The sequence below is a fragment of the Myodes glareolus genome, chromosome 1 (genome assembly GCF_982192425.1).
Source record: "Myodes glareolus chromosome 1, mMyoGla1.1, whole genome shotgun sequence".
NCBI lineage: Eukaryota > Metazoa > Chordata > Mammalia > Rodentia > Cricetidae > Myodes > Myodes glareolus.
The window spans coordinates 96,199,828-96,221,142 of record NC_142026.1 but is presented as its reverse complement, the minus strand read 5'-3'; the positions used below and the strand labels follow the sequence as shown (position 1 = coordinate 96,221,142).

Genomic DNA, 21,315 nt, shown 5'->3' with positions numbered 1-21,315 from the left:
ATGGAATCAAATTGAAGACTCTGATACTATTCCACACACCTATGAACATTTGGTTTTTGACAAAGAAGCCAAAACTTTACAATGGAAAAAAAGAAGGTATCATCAATAAATGGTTGATGCCAACATGTAGAAGAATGCAAATAGACCCATATCTATAACATGTACAAAACTCAAGTCCAAGTGAATGAAAGACCAAATCCAGTTACATTGAACCTGATAGAAGAGAATGTAAGAAATAGCCTTGAATCCAATGGCACAAGAGACCACTTTCTAAATATAACACCAGTAGCACAGTTTCTGAGAACAACAATCCTTAAATGGGACCTACTGATACTGAAAGTCTTCTGTAAGACAAAACAGCAGCCTACAGAATAGGAAAAGATCATCAATTCCACATCTGATGGATGATCTCCAAAAAATATTAAGAACTCAAGAAACTAGACACCAAAATATCAAACATTCCAATTAAAAATGGGATACAGATTTAAATAGAATTCTCAACAGAAAAAAACTCAAATCTCCAGAAGACATTTAAGGATTTGCTCAACATGCTTAGTCATCAGGAAAATGCAAAGCAAAACGACTCAGAGATCCATATTACACCTATCAGAATGGTTAAGATCATAAACACTGAAGACTCCACATTATGCTAGAGATGATGTGCAGTAAGACAAACGCTCCTCTGTTGCTGAAGGGAGTGAAAACTTGTACAGTCACTTTGGAAATCAGTATGGCAGTTTCTCAGAAAGTTTGGAATCTATCTACCTCAACACCTGGTAATACTACTCTTGGGCATATACCCAAAGGATGCACAATCATACCACCATGGCATTTGCAGCTTTGTTCAAAGCAGCATTATTCATAAGAGTCAGAACCTGGAAACAACTTAGATGTCCATCAGTTGAAGAATGGATAAAGAAATTATGTTACATTTTCACAATGGAGTATTACTCAGTGGTAAAAAGAAAAATAATGACATCTTTAAATTTACAGGCAAATGGATGGAACTAGATAAAAATCATCCTTAGTGAGGTATCCTAGGTCCAGAAACACAGATATGGTATATAGTCACTCTTAAGTGGATATTAGATAAAATCAAAGAATAACCAAGCTACTATCTACAATCCCAGAGAAGCTAGGTAAAAGGGGGAACCCTAAGAGGGACACACATGGAGGGACCCATGAAGAAAGTATTAAGATCTCCTTCCTGGGTAAACTGGGAGGAGGGTAGAAGGGAGGAGTTGGGGCATAAGAACATGATGATTCAATAAGACCGAGTTAGGGGAGAACAATGAGGAAGATATCTTGATAGAGGAAGTTAGGGAGAAAATTTCTGGTACTAGAAAAATTCTCAGGAATACACAGTGACGACTCCATCTCAGACTGCTAGTAATAGTGGAGAGGGTGTCTGAAAGGGCCTTCCTGTTTTTTCAGATTAATGACTACCCTAATTGTCATCATAGATCCTACATTCAGTAACTGATGGAAGCAGGTGCATTGACCCAGAGTCCAGCACTCAGCTGAGCTCCTGGAGTTCATATGAAGAGAGGGAGGATGGATCAAAATAACAAGGGAGGTCAAGAGCATGATGGGGAAGCCCAGAGAGACAGCTGACCTGAGCCAGTGGGAGCTCAGAGACTATAGCCTGACAGGTGGGGAACCTGCACGGGACTGAACTAGACCCTCTAAATGTGGGTGACAATTATGTTTTATCTGTTGGAGGGGGCCCTGGCAATCACACCAGGACCCATCCCAGGTGCATGAATCTGCTTTTCAGAGTCAGTTACCTGTAGTGGGATACCTTACTCAGGCTTGATATTAGGGGTAGGGGCTTGCTCTGGCCTCAAGTTAGTATTCCAGACCTTGTTGATTTCTGAAGGAAGGCCTTTCTCCCTCTGAGAAATGGATGGGAAATGGGAAGAGGGGAGGTGGGGTATGGAAGAAAAGATTAGAGGGGGAACTGGTGTTGGCACATAAGATGAAAATTAATTTTGAATAAAACATATGAAAAATAACAATAAGAAGAAAAATACATTTTTAAAACTAAAATTAAGAATGTTGTTGATGAAAACACAAGCAATAGGGATGAGATAAAATAGATTTATCCAGAAGTGATAGAAAGCATGCTGACCAGAAGAATGTAGTAAAATATTGGGCTAATGATAGACCTTTTCTACACAAACAAAAATAATGATGGCCAATAAACATCCAACATGGTTACTTCCATTATAAAGATGAGGATGCAAATTAAGATACATTTGAGGCACCTCTTCCTAGATGCCATGTTGATAAGCATCTAAAATTCTGATATGTCAAGTTACTAGGGGAACACTAAGAATTCATCTATTGCACATTTCTGCAAGAAATGACAAATACACTTTCTTCAGAAATACTGCACCACCTCTGTAAGTGAGTACTCTAGTCACTGTGGCTGTGCAGTTCTATTCATGGGTGTGGGTTCTAGGGAAGCTGCTGTGAGAGTACCAGGAGACACACTCAAGAATGTTCATAGCACCTGCATCACAGTGGCAAAACATTGAAGAAAACATTAGAGAAGGCATTTCATGGGTATGGTAAGTCAATAAGTTCTATGACATACTTTGACTTTTTTGTTCTTGAAAACTTTTGGCACTAAATAATATGGGAGATGGGAAGAAAAGATTCGAGGTGATGGCATTTTGGTAAAGTCCACATTATGATTATTGTACTCAAAGAATGGCGCTCTGTCTATTGTTTGGATATTTTCAGTGTTGTTCCGGTGGCCCTCAAAATAAATCAGGCTGAGGATCTGCTGTGTCCAAACAGTACCTGTAAGAACAAATAACAATCCAGTTTTCAATCCTGAAATAGGTCTTAATATTGAATACCAAGAGTAATGTATCCATTTTACAAATAATTTGGAGCTCTCTTTTTCTTTAGCACCCCAGGAATGCTTGGATGTGCCAGCATTTCATTCCCCATTGTCTGTATAGAACACTCAAGTCGGTAAGGCTGAACTCTACAACTCTGTCCCTTTCTCACTTACAAAGATCTGGTGATTGGTAATGAGATTCCAAATAATTCTTGTATTATTGTTGAAATGACAGTGTGTGGAATGGAGAATATTTATACACCTATTATCAAACCAAAATACCAGGCAGTTCATACACCGTTAATCCCTGCAATTGGGATGAAGAGGTTGATGGATCTCTGTGAGTTCAAGGCCAGCCTGGTCTACAAGAACTAGGTCCAGGACAGGTTCCAAAGTGACAGAGAAACCCTATCTTGAAAAAACAAAAAAAAGTTGATGTTAGCGTCCCCTATGTGTGCCATGTTACCATTAATGAATAAAGAAACTGCCTTGGCCTGTTAATAGGGCAAAACTTAGGTAGGTAGGGAGGACTGGACTGAATGCTAGGAGAAAGAATGGTGGTGTATAGGATAAGCCATAGCCACTCTGCCAGAGATAGATGTGCTGAAAATTTGCTGGTAGGCCATGACCTTGTGGTGACATACAGATGAATAGAAATGGGTTTAATTAAGATGTAAGGGTTAGCCAATAAGAAGCTAGAGCTAATGAACCAAGCAGTGATTTAATTAATAAAGTTTCTGTGTGATTATTTTGGTTCTGGGCAACTGGAACAAACAAATGTTTCCTTACAACACAAAATAAACAAAACAAAACAAACAAAAACAAAGACGAATGCCATATGACCTATTTATGTCACTCACCAGATTTTGGATATGTGATTATGAAGACATCATCATCTCTAATTTCCTGATCATCCATGTTTTCCACTATGTTCATTTTAACTAAAGTTCTTTCAAAGTTATAGCCTCTGAAGTTAAGTAAATATTCATCTTTATTGTCCATAGTGATTTACCTAGAAGCGAAAATCACAAAATTTTCATTACTATTGTAGTATTTTCCAATAGTAAGTAATGCTTTTGAGTGGTCTACATGTGCCAAGCACCACCAAAATGTCCCTCACATACTATATTTGCTATAGTAAGCACTTACATATGCTATATTATTTAAATTTAAAAGAATCTTATGTTACTACATTTTTATTATCACTCTATAAAATACGAAGAAACAAATATAGCAAGCAGTTAGAAAGATTTTTCGGTAATTCCAGATGGAAAAGGTGATCTTAATTCTAAACACACAGATGAGGAAATTAGGGTACAGAGAATGCAACCAAGTTATTCAGGGTTGTCCAGCTCATCAAGTTAGAAAGAAGACAGCAAACAACTGGGGCAGAGAACATGTCTGTAACTGAAATGTTTCTTTGTATAATAAATTTTTATTTTTTATATAGGGGTTGTATTGAAAAGGAAAAAAAAGGAATACCACCCTTGATGCTGGAATGTAGGTCCTTAGAAACAAACAAGCCAGACCCCATGCTGTAAGGGGGAGGAGGCCTTTTGTCCTGTGGCAGGATATGAGTCAGGGTATTTACAGCCGGCCATCAGGTCTCCAGCTAGGGAAGGAGGAAGAGATAAGAAAAACAGGAAGCCCCTAGACAACCCCCTCCTTGATATTTAGGTGTAAGGTCAAGAATTTGCCACTCAGCGCAAGCTCTTAGCCTTATTTGAATTGACCAATGGAATGAATCCCCATAACCATGCCTCTCGCTTCTGTTTGCTTTTGCTCTCCCATAAAAACCCCTCGCCCCAGCCTGGCTGCGTGCGAGTCTTCCGACTTTGTCGCTCCAGGTACCTGTGTATCCGAATAAACCTCTTGCTGTTTGCATCCGTAAAAGTGGTTTCTACTGGTCCGTGGGGCACGGGGTCTCTCCCGAAAGGAAGACATCCCTCGGGGGTCTTTCAGTATTATACATGTCCATATATCTACATTGAATGGCAGCCATAATTCTGAGCAACCTTCAGGGCACAATTTGCACCTGTCACACAGAAGGTGGTCACCTAGCCTTTCAAGACAACCTGAAGTCATCCTAAACAAAGGGTTAGGGTATGCTAATGTCACATTGCTCCTTCTATTGTAATTTAGGAGGTTGCATGAGGAAGAGGTGTTAATTCCATCTACATGACAGAGCAGCCATAGTTGTGGAAGTTACCTAACTTATTCAGACCTGCTACCCAGAAAACAGAATGCTAATGAATTCCCCCTCAGTTTTCCTTTTGATATAAAAGCAGTTTGGATAATAAATGTGGGTGATCTTCAGGATTTGAATGAGCCCTGAGACTCCCTCCTAATACTACCCTGTGAACTGTGCTTCAATTATTCCCATGCCTCCACTCTGTTTCAAGAAATAATTTCTGTTGCGGTTGGACCCCAACATAATGGCATCCAGTGTGGAGCTAATCAGTGAACCCTAAAAAACACTGAAGAAGTGACCAGATGAATGGAGGAGAATTTGAGGAACCCATTAGAAAATTGCACCACAGGTGGATATGTGAGTAGTGAGCACTCAGAAATAAAGAATTTAAAAAAGCATACAATAAAGTGGGACAATAAAATTGGGAGTAAAATATATTGTAAATATATTGAACTATGGGTGAAGGAAGAAGCAATAAAACAGCACTTCATTTCTGGATCCTAATACAGAAAAAGTTGGACTAAAATCCTGTACAGCAGGAGATACTTCCCTCTGAGTCAGTTAGAAGTGAGACAATACCCTCTGCACCACCAGAGGAGTTGCTAGATGCTTTTACAGAACTGAGTGGTTACAGTCATTCAGAGCCTAATGAATTAGAGCATCATTAAGAGAAGTCTTCATCTCTCTCATTAATAGCCAGCAATACTGAATGATAGAAAAATGATAATGAAGTAAAAAAAAGGAGCTAAAAGGCTTGAAAAAGTTGATAACCTCACTATAGCAGAGACTTGAAACTCTGCAGATCCAGGACTCTTGCCAGAAGAGTAATTCTCTTCCTACTGTAATAACTGGTTTAGATTCACCTATGGAACAAAATGCTCCTTTACAAGATTGTATCAGAGATGCCACTAACAGAGGGGAAGAGATGCAAAGATTTCAATTGTATCCCATAATAGAACAAAGAGATGCTCAAGAGAATTTGCTTAGGATACATACTCCCGTATTATTTGTGTTACCCAAAGAATTAAAAACTGAGCTCAGTATGGCCCAATGGCCCCATTTACCCAAATGCTATTAGAAAATATAGCAATAGAAGCTCTGCCCCCAGGGGATTGGAAGCAGACAGCCAAAGCTTGCCCTGTCAGGAGGAGACTATCTATTGTTGAAACCAAATTTGTAGAACAATGTCAGGCCACAGCTGAGAGAAACAGGGCTCAGCAGGTTCCTATTTCATATGAAATGCTTGCAGGTGAGGGACCTTATACAGGGGCAGATCAGCCATTAGACTTTGATATGACAGCGTATGTTCAAATTAGTGCAGTGGCCAAAAAGGCCTGGAATAGACTTCCATCATCAAAAGAAAAGACTGAGGAGTTGTCCAGTATAAGACAGGGCCCTGTAACAGGAAGGGCTGCTTGTTTGTCCTGGCTGACCACAACCGAAATAACCTCACAGAAATTGTATTAATTAAATTACTGCTTGGCCCATTAGCTATAACTCCTTATTGGCAAACTATTACATCTTAATTTAACCCATTTCTATTAATTTGTATATCACCATGAGGTCGTGGCCTACCAGCAAAATTTCAGCACTTCTATCTCTGGCAGCAGATTCATGCCATCTCCCTGACTTCTCCCTTCTTCCTCCCAGTGTTCAGTTTCATCTTCGCCACCTACCTAAATTCTGCCTTATCAACAGGCCAAGGCAGTTTCTTTATTTATTAACCAATGAAAGCAACACATAGACAGAAGGACCTCCCACACCAGGGACCAGATGAATTATTTCAGGACTTTGTTTCCAGACTAACACAGGCATCTAATAAGTTGACTGGAGACACAGAAGCAAGGCAGCTAATACTTAAACAGCTAGCCTTTGAGAACACTAATGCTATATGTAAGGTAGCTCTAAGACCTTGTAGAAAGCAGAATAACATTACAGATTATATGTGAATTTGCACAGATATTGGCCAATCATATACACAGGGAATGGCCATAGCTGCTGCCTTGCAGAGAAAGACAACTGATGATGTCTTATCCCAGCAGAGAGATCTAGGCCCAGGGAGAATGCGAGCTACAGGACTTCCTGGAAGCTGTTGTGGATGTGGTCTTATGGGGCATTAGGTAAGACAATGTTCTGATAGGAGAGTAAGCCTGAGGACAAGAAGAGAACCAAGAATATACAGGAGATGCAGGAGAGGAAAACATTGAACTAGTGAGTGCAGATCAAAATGAGATGACCTAGGAAATCCCCTTTTGGGAACCAGACATCTACTGGGGCTAGTCTCAGGCCCTGAGACAGAATTAATTATGGGGCAATTCAGCAACTTGTTCTCCCATAAGGAAATCCATTTAGGACCTTTTTAGAGCAATCACAGGAAGTGCAGGGCTTGACCTCAGTTCTTCCATATGCATGGTTCGGACACCCAAAGTGGGGAGGCAAGCTCTCCTACTGGTGTTTATGGGCCCTTACCAAAGGACATTGTAGGGCTGTTACTAGGAAGTAGCACCATTCTGCAAGGAATTATTGTTGCTCCTGGAGTCATTGATGCTGACTTTGAGGGAGTGATCAGGGTGATGACTCACTCACCAAGTTGAGTTTCTGTAATAAAAGCAGATCAGAGGCTTGCACAATTAGTTTTACTACTTGATGTGCAAACCAAAAATCAGATTAAGAAAGATAAGAGAGGAAAGGGTGAATTTGGTTCATCAGACGCCCATTGTCTACGAGCCACAGGGACTCAGAGAGCAGAACTCACATTGTTTATAAATGGAAAAAGATTTTCTGGTCTTCTATATATAGGCATGGATATTTTGGTTATAACTGCTAGCCAGTGGCCTTCTAAGTGTCCAAAGACAGAGACTATTACACAACTACAAGGAATTGGCCAGACTTGAAATCCTGAACAAACAGTAATGAGCTGCACTGGAGAGGGCCAAGAAGAAACTTTCCAGCCCTATATTATTCCTCATTTACCTATAAATTTATGGGGCTGAGATATTATGTCCAGAATGGGGGTATATTTATATTCCCCCAGCACAGCTGTTACTAATCAACTTTTTCAACAAGAATTATTGCCTAATCAAAGTCTAGGCAAGGAAAATAAAGGAAAGATTGATACTACCATACCAATGGTAGACCTCTTAGGGCAGGATTGGGGTATTTTTAGGAGAGATCACTGAAAAATCTGCACTCCATGCAGACCCAATATTCTGAGAAATAATGAGCCTGTATGGATAAATCAGTGACCTCCAACAGAAGAAAAATAACAAGCTGCCCAACAGTTAGCACAGAAACATCTGAATAATGGACACATTACAGCATCTAATTCACCATGGAATTCTCCAATTTTTGTTTTAAAAAAGAAATCAGGAAAGTGGAGATTGATTCAGGATTTAAGGGAGGTTAATGGAACCATGCAGGTGATGGGAGCATTATAACCAGGGCTACCTTCTCCTAAAACAATACCAAAAGGCACCCATAAAATTATTTTAGACTTAAAAGATTGTTTTCATAGTATCCCTTTGGTGCCACAAGATTGCCAAAGATTTGCTTTTAGTATCCCCTCAGATAATTTCAGAGAGTCAATGTAGAGCACCTTACCCCAGGTTATAGCACAGTGCTGCCTTATGCCAGAAGTTCATAACTCAGGCTATACAAAATGTCAGAGATTAATCTCCACATTTTGACCATTATATGTATGATATCTTGGTTGCCCATAGAGATGAAGGAGTTTTACTTGGGATGAATGAACTACTATAACAGAGCCTTAGCCATGTAGGGCTAGTTATTACTCCAGAGAAAGTGCAGAGGCACCCACTTTTCCAGTATTTAGGTCATGTTATACTGCAAAGAAATTAAGTCTCAAAATGTAGAAATCAGAAAGGATGGTTTAAAGACAATTAATGACATTCGAAAGTTATTAGGAAATATACAACAGCTGAGACCTTATCTAAGGTGTCCTAAAAGAGACCTTGAGCCTCTAAGTAAAATCCTTAGAGGAAATAGTCATCCAAACTCCAGCAGACAGCTTTGAGAAGCTGCCAGACAGGTTCTCTCCCAGGTAGAACGGGCTATGCAAGAACAACATGTGTATTATATTAATTACAGCCAAGCATGACAGGTGTGTATTTTACCCACAAAACTAGCTCCTACAGTGGTTTTAGGGCAAAACAAGCCACTCGTATGGATGCACTTTCCTGTATTATCAGTTAAGGTATTAAATCCTTATTTTGAAGCAGTAGCACACTTAGCACAGAAGAGCAAGATAGATTCTAGGAAATATTTTGGCAAGGAACTGGCTATAATCAATGTTCATCAAACTAAGCAGCAAATTGAATGATTATTCCAAAGTAGTGGTTCTTGAGCAATTGTGTTTGCTCAATTTCAAGGTCAGATTAAAAATCTTTTCCCGGATGACCAGTTGCTGCAGTTTGTGCAACTGCTTTTATTCATTTTCCCAAAGCAGTTGCAAAGAATCCCATAAAGGATGCTTTGTTAATTTTTACTGTTGACTCTTCTAATGGGATGGCTGCATATGTGGTTAACGGTAATGGATACGTGCTGCAGTCAGAACCAGCTTCAGCTCAAATAATGAAGCTGCGAGCTGTGACTTAAGTGTTTCAAAATTTTGCAAATGAGACGTTTAATCTATATACTGACAGCTGATACATTTAAAGTGCTCTTCAGGTTCTAGACACCATCCCTGATATTGAGACTAGCAATAAACAAATTATGATGCTGTTCCAGCAGATTAAAGAGGACATACAACATAGAAAGTTGCTATGTTTTGTGGGACATATCAGAACACATTCGAATCTTCCTGGTCCATTAGCTCTAGGTAATAATTTAGCTGACAAACTTACAAAAATAATTGCTCTATCACAGGCTGAACTTGCTCAGCAGCTACATGCTTTGCACCATCAAAATAGTTTAAGTTTAAGAAAGCAATTTAAATTAACCAGGGAAGCTGCTTGCCAAATTGTTAAGCAATGTGAGATGTGCCCACAATATTTACCTGTACCTCATTTGGGGGTAAATCCCCAAGGACTGCTTCCTAATCATATATGGCAAATGGATGTTGCTCATGTCACAGAATTTGGAAAATTGAGATATATGCATGTCACAATTGGTACATAGTCAGGATTCTTGATGGCCACTGCACAAACTGAAGAAGCCGCTGAGCGTGTAATAACTCGTTGTTTAAAATGCTTCTCATTCATGGGAGCCCCAAAAATGATAAAGATGGACTATGGATTCAGATGTGTTAGTAGATCATTTCAAGAATTTTTTACCCAATAAAATAACATACATAAGACCAGTATTCCTTATAATCCTCAAGGGCAAGGAATTGTGGAGCATGCTCATAGCTCCTTGAAACACAACTTCAAAAGAAATAAGCAGAAGAATTGTATCCTCAAATGCTACATAATGCTTTAAATCATGCACTGTTTACTCTAAATTTCTTGAATATGGATTTCCATGAGTGATCAGTGGCGGACAGATCATGGTGTAATAGTACAAATACCACCTTTGCTAAAGCAAGGTGGAAAGACACTTGCACTGGAAAATGGAGAGGACCAGACCCTATATTAATATGGGGTTGAGGTCATGTTTGTGATTTTATTCAGTAATGGAGATCAAGTGAGATGGCTTCCACAATGACTAGTTTGATGTGTCCAACAGAAGAACACTAGACCAACAGAAGAACACTAGATAGTGTAGCTGATAAAGCCTCAGCAGGAGAGTTGGAAAGAAAGAAGATGGAGAAAAAAAAAAAAAAAACATGGTCCAGCCTTTCCCACCTCCAGAGAGAGGAGTGACTGATCCACTCTACTCTGTTGAGCCTGCTGTCACTATCCTGCACTGCAGGGTACCATTTTGTACTGTAGGATACTGAGCTGCTTCCAGGCACTTAGGACATAGACCCAGAGGCCCTGCTGTAATGACCTGATTGTGATGACTACAACTTACTTACAGTCTGAATCTTTTCGCTTTGGAGTTGAAATGCAGACTGAACAATTGACTGTTTTAAACTTTGGGACACAGAACTAATTTTGATTAAAATTTTGGACCTGAGAACTAAGACCTAAGCTTTCCCTTTAGGGAAAGAAAGACTCAAGGAATGACTAATACCCCTCTTCTCTTAAGAGAAAGACAGTATAATGGTTTAACTACTGCTCAGAGACTGGCACTAGTATTGATAACAGCAATGTCATTGTAGCCATTGTACTCTCACCCATCAGAAAAACTTTACTTGTCTTTTGATTAATATGGATTTAAGAAGATTGTGATATGTTAAATTGTGGATTTATTGTTAATTCCCATTCTAGCATTATGATATTGACCTGATAATATTTGTAACTGTTTATAAGATGTTGAGACAAGTTTGACACACCCTATAAATGTTTGGATTTAATGCGTATGTTAAGAATTTTAGATTTTGATACAATATAACAAATTTAAGAGGTACTTTAAACTAGCTGAAGAAACATTTTCAACTTAGGCAACCCTCCTCTCCTTTAATAGGAGACTATGTCGTCTTTAGAAACATGATTATTCATAAAATATTATGATCTCTCCTGACTAGAAAGTATGGCTCCAAGATACAGAACCCAAAGGTATTTCTCTCCCTTAATCTCTTTTCTACACAGAGGTCAGCAGTCAGAGATGGGTTTGAAGCTTCTTTTGCCTAGATGCCTAAGACAGGAGATCACATAATTAGGATGTTTGTTTCCAAAGACAAGAAAATTCGACTAAATGAAGAAGTCTGTGTCTAAGGCAGATATGATAATTTTTCCTGTTACAGAAGTGCAGGTTTTATTAAAATTAATAAGAGTGAGTGGATTATAGGTGCCGTATAATACAGGCCTATATTTCTACATTGTATGGTAGCCAGAATAATGAATGACATTCAGGGCATAATTTGCACCTGCCACACAGAAGGTGGTCACCTAGCCTTTTGAGACGACCTGATGCCATCCTAAACAAAGGGTCAGTATATGTTTATGTTGCTCTGCTCCTTCTATTGTCATTTAGGAGGTTGCGTGGGGGAAGAGATGTTAATTCAGTCTACATGACAGAGCAGCCATAGTTGTGGACTTAACCTAACTCATTCAGACTTGCTACCCAGGAAACAGAATGCTAATGAATTTCCTCCTCAGTTTTCCATTTGACATAAAGCCTGTTTAGATAATAAATGTAGGCGATCCTCAGGATTTTAGAGAAATTGAGACTCCCTCCAGATATTCTCATGCGAACTGTGCCTTAATTATTCCGAAGCCTCCACTCTGGTTCAAGAAATAATTAATTTCTTAATTATTTATATCAGGGTTGGACCCTGACATCCTTATACTTCTGTTATGAAAATAATAAATTCCTTAAGGACTATACTTTGAGTCTTCTCTTTCTAGGAAATGGAGAACCTGATCTCTCTGTATAGTATTTCTGAGAGTTGGCATCTGACAGACCATTTCTAATAACTTTTTTCAGCCTGACTAAGGCCCATGATCCTTAGAAACATTGTTCCTGTATAATCACAAATATTGTAAGAAATTATTTATAATGATATTATACTTTTCAATAGAAGAATTTAAAATAAAAATATAGTGTAAATACTTATTAAAATTTTGATACAAAGTGCCAAGTTTCCATATGACATTTCTGTACATACTTTTTGGGGTGATCCTCCCACACCCCTCCAGATCTCCCTACCCCCTTTCCCTGCAGATGTCCCCTCTCATTATTCTTCTTAACTTTCATAAATGGTTTATTACCCCAATGTCTTCCTTTTTAAAAACACCCTTTTCCCTCTTACTGCCTCTTTACTATTTGCATGACTTATATTATACTCATATAACTACACATGTATAAAATCTGGAAACTAGGATCTGTGTATGATATAAATATTGTAATTTGCTTTAGTGAGCCTGAGTTACCTCGCTTAACATAATACTTTTCAACTTCATTCATTTTCCTTCAAATTCTATAATTACGTTTTCTTTACAACTGAATAAAATTTCAGTTTCATTATCAGTAAATACTGAGGCTGTGTCCATTTCCTTGTTATTGTAAATAGAGCATCAATAATAATAATATCTGTAAAGTTCCATTAAGAAAAACATTTTCCTTTTAGCCAGGAGAATGAAATCTCTAATTTTACAGTTGGGCAATGCAATGACTTGGCTATGGTACTCCCTAGGAAGGCAGACTTACTTTAATGCACGCTCAAGAGATAAGACAAACCGCCTTTTATTGAGAAAATGTATTTTTCCTTCCCAGAATTCCATCTTTCTAGGCTAGTTTCTATAAGGTACCATGAGTTTCCGTTGGGTCTGCCCAACTTCTTCTTCTTCTTCTTCTTCTTCTTCTTCTTCTTCTTCTTCTTCTTCTTCTTCTTCTTCTTCTTCTTCTTCTTCTTCTTCTTCTCTCCCTCTTCTTCTTCTTCTTCTTCTTCTTCTTCTTCTTCTTCTTCTTCTTCTTCTTCTTCTTCTTCTTCTTCTTCTTCTTCTTCTTCTTCCTCCTCCTCCTCCTCCTCCTCCTCCTCCTCCTCCTCTTCTTCTTCTTCCTCCTCCTCCTCCTCTTCTTCCTCTTCTTCTTCCTCCTCCTCCTCCTCCTCCTCCTCCTTCTTTCTTTTGTCTTTTACTTTCAGAAGCTAAGCAGAAGTAAGTATGCTTCTCCAGTACTGTGGGCCTTTTCACTCCTGTCTCAATTTCCCACCCTGCCATGTGACATTTTGTTCACCAAGTGGCCTCTGCCTTGTCCCAACTCATAAGGCATGGCCCTTCCTCCTCTCTGCCTCCTTCCTCCAAGTAGCTGCTGAGATTTATAGCTTGCCTGCTGTGGAGTTTTTCTTTTGAACTAATTTAAGGAAGTTATCCTTGGTCTGTGCTTAAATTCTTTTATTTTTTGAAACAAAGACTCCAGAGAGGGGACTGTGATTTTCCCAGAAACAACATGAGAGATTTTGGTAGACTTCCAAAGATATCTGGTAATACATGAATGTGTTATACACAGAACAAATCTATGTCTCTGTGATAGCATGTTGGCTCTCTTGGGTATGTGTACATGAGGAGTAGAGCTGTCAGATTGTAGTTCTATTATTAGAATGTTTGAGAACACTCCATTCTGATTTCCACGGTAACATCACCAGTTTACACTCCCACTAACAGTGAATAAAGGTTCCCCTTGCCCCACATCCCAACCAGTGTGTGTAGTAAAAACATACAATAAAAAAGGAAGTGGGTGGGACATGGTGAACAGCACATGAACGGACTGATGAGCTCTCCACAGACAAACCCAGGGCAGCTGGAGAGCATCCATCTGTGGTGTCGGTCATGGTAGAAAAATAGTAGTTCCAGTAGCAAAGGGAAAAACAAATTTCAGAAAGGTGAGGAGAAGGAGATTCTAGAATCTGTTTCAGAGGCTCAGCTTCAATGAAGGATTCCCTTCTTCCAGTGTGAGAGTCAATGTTGGGGGATGGACCCTCAGCTCTAAGTAGAGAAAGTTTCCCAATATTTGTTCTGTGCTTTTAATACCAGTGCATCTTAAGAAGAGGTGGAAAGGGACACACACACACACACACACACACACACACACACACACGCTCACACAGAGACAGAGACAGATAGACAGACAGAGGGTGAGAGAGAGACGGAGAGAGAGAGAGAGAGAGAGAGAGAGAGAGAGAGAGAGAGAGAGAGAGAGGTGGTGCAGTAATAGGAACTGCAACAGAGGACAGAAAAAGTCATTTTAACAAGAATATTGTTGAATTGGAAGTTAAGCATTCCAGAGGCAAAGATCCCTCCCTGCTTGACTTGTCAAAGGAGTTTAGAGGTGCCTTGGGACTGTTCTCTTATCATTTGACCTGCAGAATATTTTTACCTATAGAGGAAAGCTTCGAGATAGAATGTATGTGTATGGATATCTGGTTTGAGCCACATCTTGTGATGGACTAGAGACAGGCCTGGAAACTGTGCCTATGTGAGAGACCTGTAGGGAACAGAAGGTCATAAGGGCCAGTTTATGTTTAGACAACACAGCACAGATACTGATAAAGTACAAAGTCAAGATAGATAGTGCTGAATTTTAACAAGTTAACACAAAATCGATGTCACCAGGAACCTGTAACAGTGATAGAAACTGTTACACAACTATTTACTACAAAAGTGACACTTTTATGGGATTCTGTATAAATGTGTCCTTAAGGAAAGTGGCCTGAGATTTCATCTTTTTCCTAGTCTTGACAGTCACCCGTGTGAATCTGTAGGCGTGTGTATACCTCCAAGCAGCCTGAGGGCTGGTGAATGAAGCGTGTCACATGTACCCGTGTCTCCTTACATTCTCTTCCACCTCCTGGCCTCCCACGACTGGTCTCCTTTCCTGGCAAGGAGACTTGAATCTTACAGAACTATGTACAGACCTCACCTAATACACACTTTCAATTTAGTAGATCAGTTTTGTCCTTTCTCTCTCTCTCTCTCTCTCTCTCTCTCTCTCTCTCTCTCTCTCTCTCATTTTGTTTGGATTTCTTAACATGGGATGGCCTGGACATCGGGGTCTCCTGCTTCATCATCCTGAGTACTAGGATTATTTTAGGTTTTCTGTTTGTACGTGTTTATTTGTTTTCATTTTCCTTCTCCCTCTGGCTGGTGCTGACTTACTTTCCTTCTCATCTTTATTGTTCCTCACTTCTTTTGTCTTTTCCCTCTTCTACTGTTTCTGTTCACAAAACTTGAATTACTAGTCTTACTTGCTTCCCTCCTGTCCATGTCTCCTTTACTCAGTGCTGTTCCTTTATTATTTAAGCTGAGAGAGTTACTTCTTTTTAACTAGCTGTTACTGTATTTTCTTTACGGACCCACACACCAGGTGTGGCTATTTCTGGAGTGTTCTGCTCTTGAAGTAGAATTGAAGCTCAGACTGGGTAACTCGAAGCTACATGGGAGGTTTTAAATGCTGATCTATTCCTGAAGTCCGGTGGAGCAGAAGGATGTCTCACCCTTAATAAAACCTTGAACTACTTCAAATTACAAACACTACCACTGAAATCATATCAGCAGCCAAAAAATTATAAGCAATCCCCCAAACAGAAGTCCTGATATAGTACTATGAGGAATCAGGACTGCCATGAATCTGAAAAGTACTAACCCACTGTCTTGGAATTTAAGGACAGAGTTTGTGAAAGATTCCATACATGAAAGAAAAAAGCCACATCACTATCTCTCACCCGGTACAAAAATCGATTCATAATGGGTCAAACACCTTAAAGTAAGACCAGAAACTCTGAAACTGCTAGAGGAAACAGAAAGGAAAAATCTTTATGACATAAGTGTTTGGTTTAATCTTAATAAAAGCTGCCCCACAAATGCAAAGAATTCCAATCAAACCAGATTAGACTGAGTTAAAATGCCTGTGTTTAATAAATGCGACATTTTCGGGTGGACCGAACAGCATGGCCAGGAGAGGAGCTCATGCAAATCCAAAACCACGTGTTCCTTTTCCCAGAGCGAGCCTAAATACCTTGTGGGAGTGGTTCTGACCTTCCCTGATGAGCGGTCAGTGCTTGGCAGGCTTGGAATTGGAGTCCAACTCAATATTACATTGCAGATGCTTTGGATATAGGGGTGTTAGAGGGTTGGGGTGTCACTTTTAAATTGAGGCGTCTAACCTAAATAAACAATGCTCCAAAAGACTGCAGTTTTTAAATGTGTGCTGTAGCCCTGGCTCCGCATTCATCTCTTTCTCTCTGCTTATTTGCTCTCATCTCACCCCCCTACTACTTCAGTCTCTTTCTCTCTCTGCTTATTCACAAACAGTGGTGAATAAGCACTCCCACTTCCATTTCTTTGTAGCCTGAGAGCCTCCAACGCCAAACTCGGAGGTACGGCCAGCTCCTGTCCAGTTCTGGATTTGGGGATCTAAACCTGACTCCCTTTTGATCAGCTGAGGACATCGGAGGACATTGCACATCCCTTCAGAATTGCACTTGCCCATCAGCTGTTTCCCTGGCCTCTGCTGCCTACACTGAAATCACTTTAGCCCCACTCTTCTCCCATACCCTCCCTGCAGTTGGTCGCTTGGGCAGCCTTTTACAAAAACTTCTTTTGTATTGAAACAAACACCTAACTTAACACAAGGCTCCAAAAGCCCATGATTTCTGTCAGGCACTCCTGCCCGGCTATCCCCCACTTCTCTAAGCTGTTTGCTATTTGTCTTACTCTAAATTTTTTAAAAAATAAATCTGGTTCCCCTCTCCTTCCACCCTCCTGTCTTCTGCCACATAACTACGCCAAAATTTTAAGTTGGTCAGCTAACACAGGTTTCTTAAAATGTTTTGTTTGTCTGTCTGTCAGAATGATATGGCCACAGTATGTCGGTGTAACTTTATAAATGTTTCTTGTTTTAAGGTTTTTTTGACTTATTAAAATATTCCTTTTAATTTTCTGACATCTAGTAGCTTTGATAAACTGTAATTAATTGAATAAAATACATGCCTAAATTTAGCTTATGTGCTCAGCTTTAATAATAGGTAATGGTACCTAATTCTCATGTGCCTTTACAGATCTGAGGGCATGGCATTTTAACAACAAGAGCTTCTAACACAGACATGCAGCTTCTGCAGCACCCTATAGCTCCTCCAAGAAGACAGAAGACCTTCTGTCTTCAGGCCTTGCCTCTGAGTTTGGCAAAACAACCCACACAGCAAAAAGCAGCCTTTCACCTCTTCAGCTTCCCGGATGCTTCTTCACTGGGGAAATTGATCATCTCATCCTGCCAAGACAGGTAGACTAAAATCTCCCCGCTCCCCACAGGAAAAAAATCTTTTGCTTCTTATACTCATCAGCTTATGATGAGCACTGCTTCTGAGACTGGTGTTCTCCAAGGACTATGAGAGGATTTGGGATTTCCTGCATAGCTAAAAAGGCTGTCTCATTTTTGCTCATTTATCCCTCCCAGATCTGTCTAACGGCATTTGACAACTTAAGGTACTGCTAACTTATTACTTCATCCATGACACTAAAATACAGACAGTTATGTCTCTTTCACAGGCTTCATGGTCCAAGACTAACAGGTTTCAGGTGTGTCCTCAGAGGGTTAGAGTTCCCAATTTCCTTTACCTTTTAACCTAAAGCAATAGCCTTTTGCTATGACACCAAGATATAAATTTGTTCCAGTTCTCTTACAGGTTCCTGGGAAACTTCTACTGCTGTATCAAAATCAGGTCTGGTAAAAACCTAACAGTCTCCAGAGCCTTTTTCTAATCCCAACCATTTTTAAGCATATTTTGCAGGTCGCTCTTGCTGTCTGGGCCAAGACTAACCTACAAAGTGCTCCCCAGACAACGCCAAAAGACCTGCACCAGCTCCTGGGACTTCACCATTGGTTCCAACTCTCCTGGATTAAAGACACCTGCCAACTAAAATCTGGTTTTAAAAAACCGAAGGTTATCTGTGATTGTGTCCCATCCATGGCTAGCCCCATTTCACAGGACCAATAATTACAATATTTTTCTCTCCTGACCACCAGCATTCTCACACTCCAGAAAAACAGCAAACCAGATGCTGCTCTAGCAAGAACTCTTGCTGAGCATGAGCACACCAACTCCCAGCTCTCCCCTCTCCCACGTTGCCCAATACCCACAGGAAGTAGCTAGACTTGAGCTGATGCCCCTATATCCAAGGACTCTGGAATATTTTGTCAAAAGTGAGACCCCAGTCCTCTAACACGCCTATATCCAAAGACTCTGGAATGTAATATTGAGTTGGACTCCAATTCCCAGCCTGCAAGTGCTTGAACTCCAACTCCCAGCCTTCCAAGTGTTAACCTCTTCTCGGGGAGGGTCCCGACCACCCCCATAGGGTATTTAGGCTTGCTCCAGAAAAAGGAACATATGGTTTTGGATTTGCATGGGCTCCTCTCCCCGCTATGCTGTCTTGGTCCACCCGAGAGTGTCACATTTATTAAACATGGGAATTTTAATTTGATCTAATCTGGTTTGATTGGAGTTCTTTGCATTGGTGTACCAGCTTTTCTAAGATTAAACCAAACAGTAAGGTTTTCTGAAAAGGACTCCAAAAGCTAAGAAAATATAACAACTAACAAATGAACGTTAAAGAGTTTCTACACACTAAAGAAGCAAAAGCCTAGAGAGAAAAGTTGTTTCTTGGTATACCTGTTATATCTAGAATTTATATTAAAAAAAACTAGAACAAAAACCCATAACTGAAAAAAAAACAAAGCACAATCTAGAAATAGAGTAATGAAATGAAACTACGGTATCTTCATGCTTTATCTCATTTCTTGACCCTATATTTTCTGACACATAAAAAACACATACAAATGAGGTTCTAGGTGAAGAAAGGAGATTGGCAGTAGGGGTAGGAGAAAGAGAAATAAAAGTAGCACGGAGGTAGACATGTTCAAAATGCATGAAAAATTAATGCTTGAATGATACTGTCTTTATGAAACTTGGTGCAATGAAGATATCCCACTAACTACAAATAATAACCAGTTGTGTTTGCACTAGCATCTCAGTTATGTGATATATTGTCACAAGGGATATGAATAGGTATAAACTAGTAAGAAATACAATAAAAACAAATGATTAACTTAAAATATGTAAACATATTATTTGGTAGACTAAAATAAATATATTTCACCTATTAGTAATTACTAGCAAAATTTCAATGAATATATCAGATAACAAAAAGTTTTCAACATTAGTTAGATTTTTGATTAATTACTACTTTTTATCTGCAATTAACCTCAAGAATGCAATAACTAAAATAAAACAAGACAAGCTATGCTAATTCAACAAATTAACTTTCATTGAGAGAAAGAGAGAGAGAGAGAAAGAAAGAGACAGAGAGAGAGAGAGAGAGAGAGAGAGAGAGAGAGAGGAGAGAGAGAACTTAAAGACAGATTACATTTTGCACAATTTAGTTCTGGCAAGTATTTACATAGGGTCTGTCAGATAAATCTCTACTTAATGCTTAAACAGGTAAGAGAACGTCAAAGGTTCTAATAACATTAGAATGATTTATTTCAGTTGCTTGTTCTCAAAGAATTTTGGTGTACATTAAGAAAATAAATGCTTTAAAGTCTAAAAACTACAGTTCTGTCTAAATTGCATGCCAGCAAACAACATTTAATTTCTTTTAAACCATCTAAGTCACTTGACTAATACAAGTCACGGTTTAGATTTCTGCAGAGAGGAAACAGAATGTCCTTTGTGAAGCTGTTGGAAGTTGTTAATTGAGTACAACTGAAAGATGCAATCTGGGTCTTAAGCCTTAAGCCTTAGCGATTATATTTCTGTGAGGCAAGTACAGGCATCCTGACTAATGAGTAATGGGAGCAGAATACCTGAAGTCTGTTAACAAATAAAGGTCAAGATGGTAGGTGAAGCAGTATGTTGACATTGGCTTCATAAATCTCCTACCAAGTGATCCACATACTCCCTACATTATCATTGGGATTTCCAAAAAGTCTGGTCAACAATGAGCAGTGTGTTAGACTGCCTCTAAAAGCACACTGAAAGAAAGAAACTCAAATAGTCTGTCTTTTACAGTATTAAGAGAGAATTTTAAGAACCATGTCTCTCAAGTAAAGGAGAAATGTGTGTTGAGAAAGATTCACATAGAACCCTGATATTAGTGTTGTAAGGTGGTCTGTATTTCCTTATTATCATTTAAGTCCAAAAAAAGGAGAAAGGCAGAAAATTCAGGAGAGAAGAATAAATAAGGCAGGCAGAAGAGAAAATGAGGCTTGAAAGATGCCATTTACCTTTACTCTTGGCTGCAGATTAGCTGAGGAAACAAAACCAAGTCAGCTCAAGTGACAAGAGTGGCAGGGATGAAAGGGTTGCTGAGGTACAAATAGCCTTGCCGGAGTTTGTTTTGGCAGATTAGTGAGCTAGGGAAGGCATGAGTACTTCAGCCTTGATAAATTGGGTAAAAGTTGACTTTTGTAAAAACCTTTCATGTTCCTCCAGGAACCACAGACAATCCCAGGAACACAAAGTTCCTATTTACTCAGTTACTGAAATCACCAAGTAAACAAAAGATGTATTTGAAAGCGACAGCTACAATGTGCTTTGATGGCCTCCTTGAATAAAAGGTAATCCAGGCTGTCTGGGGTTCTGGGCCTGGTTCCATTCCTCAAGGTTTTATCTTCAGTCTCCCATGCCCCTGTCCCGTTGTCTATCAAGACCATCTCTTCTGTTAAGAAACAGTTTGTGTAACAGAGGACTCAGTGGTTTTATAACCTTGCTGAG

General features: G+C 39.5%; 1 protein-coding gene across 2 annotated transcripts in view; it reads right to left on the bottom strand.

Annotated features, from left to right (window-relative positions):
• LOC125394327 (amine sulfotransferase-like) overlaps nt 1-20,970 on the bottom strand; it is a 34,609-nt gene extending 13,639 nt beyond the window's left edge. Inside the window, exons 1-4 of one of the 2 annotated variants that reach the window (XM_087910971.1) lie at nt 20,826-20,956; nt 4,337-4,463; nt 3,712-3,863; nt 2,600-2,808 (exon numbers count right to left, since the gene is read on the bottom strand). In XM_087910971.1, the coding sequence (XP_087767097.1) occupies nt 2,600-2,808; nt 3,712-3,853 (351 nt within the window). In that variant the 5' untranslated portion in view covers nt 3,854-3,863; nt 4,337-4,463; nt 20,826-20,956. Of the gene's footprint in view, nt 1-2,599; nt 2,809-3,711; nt 3,864-4,336; nt 4,464-20,825 lie in introns of both variants that reach the window. The other variant, XM_048425099.3, reaches the window with a different exon arrangement.
• Nucleotides 20,971-21,315: the final 345 nt, after the last annotated feature.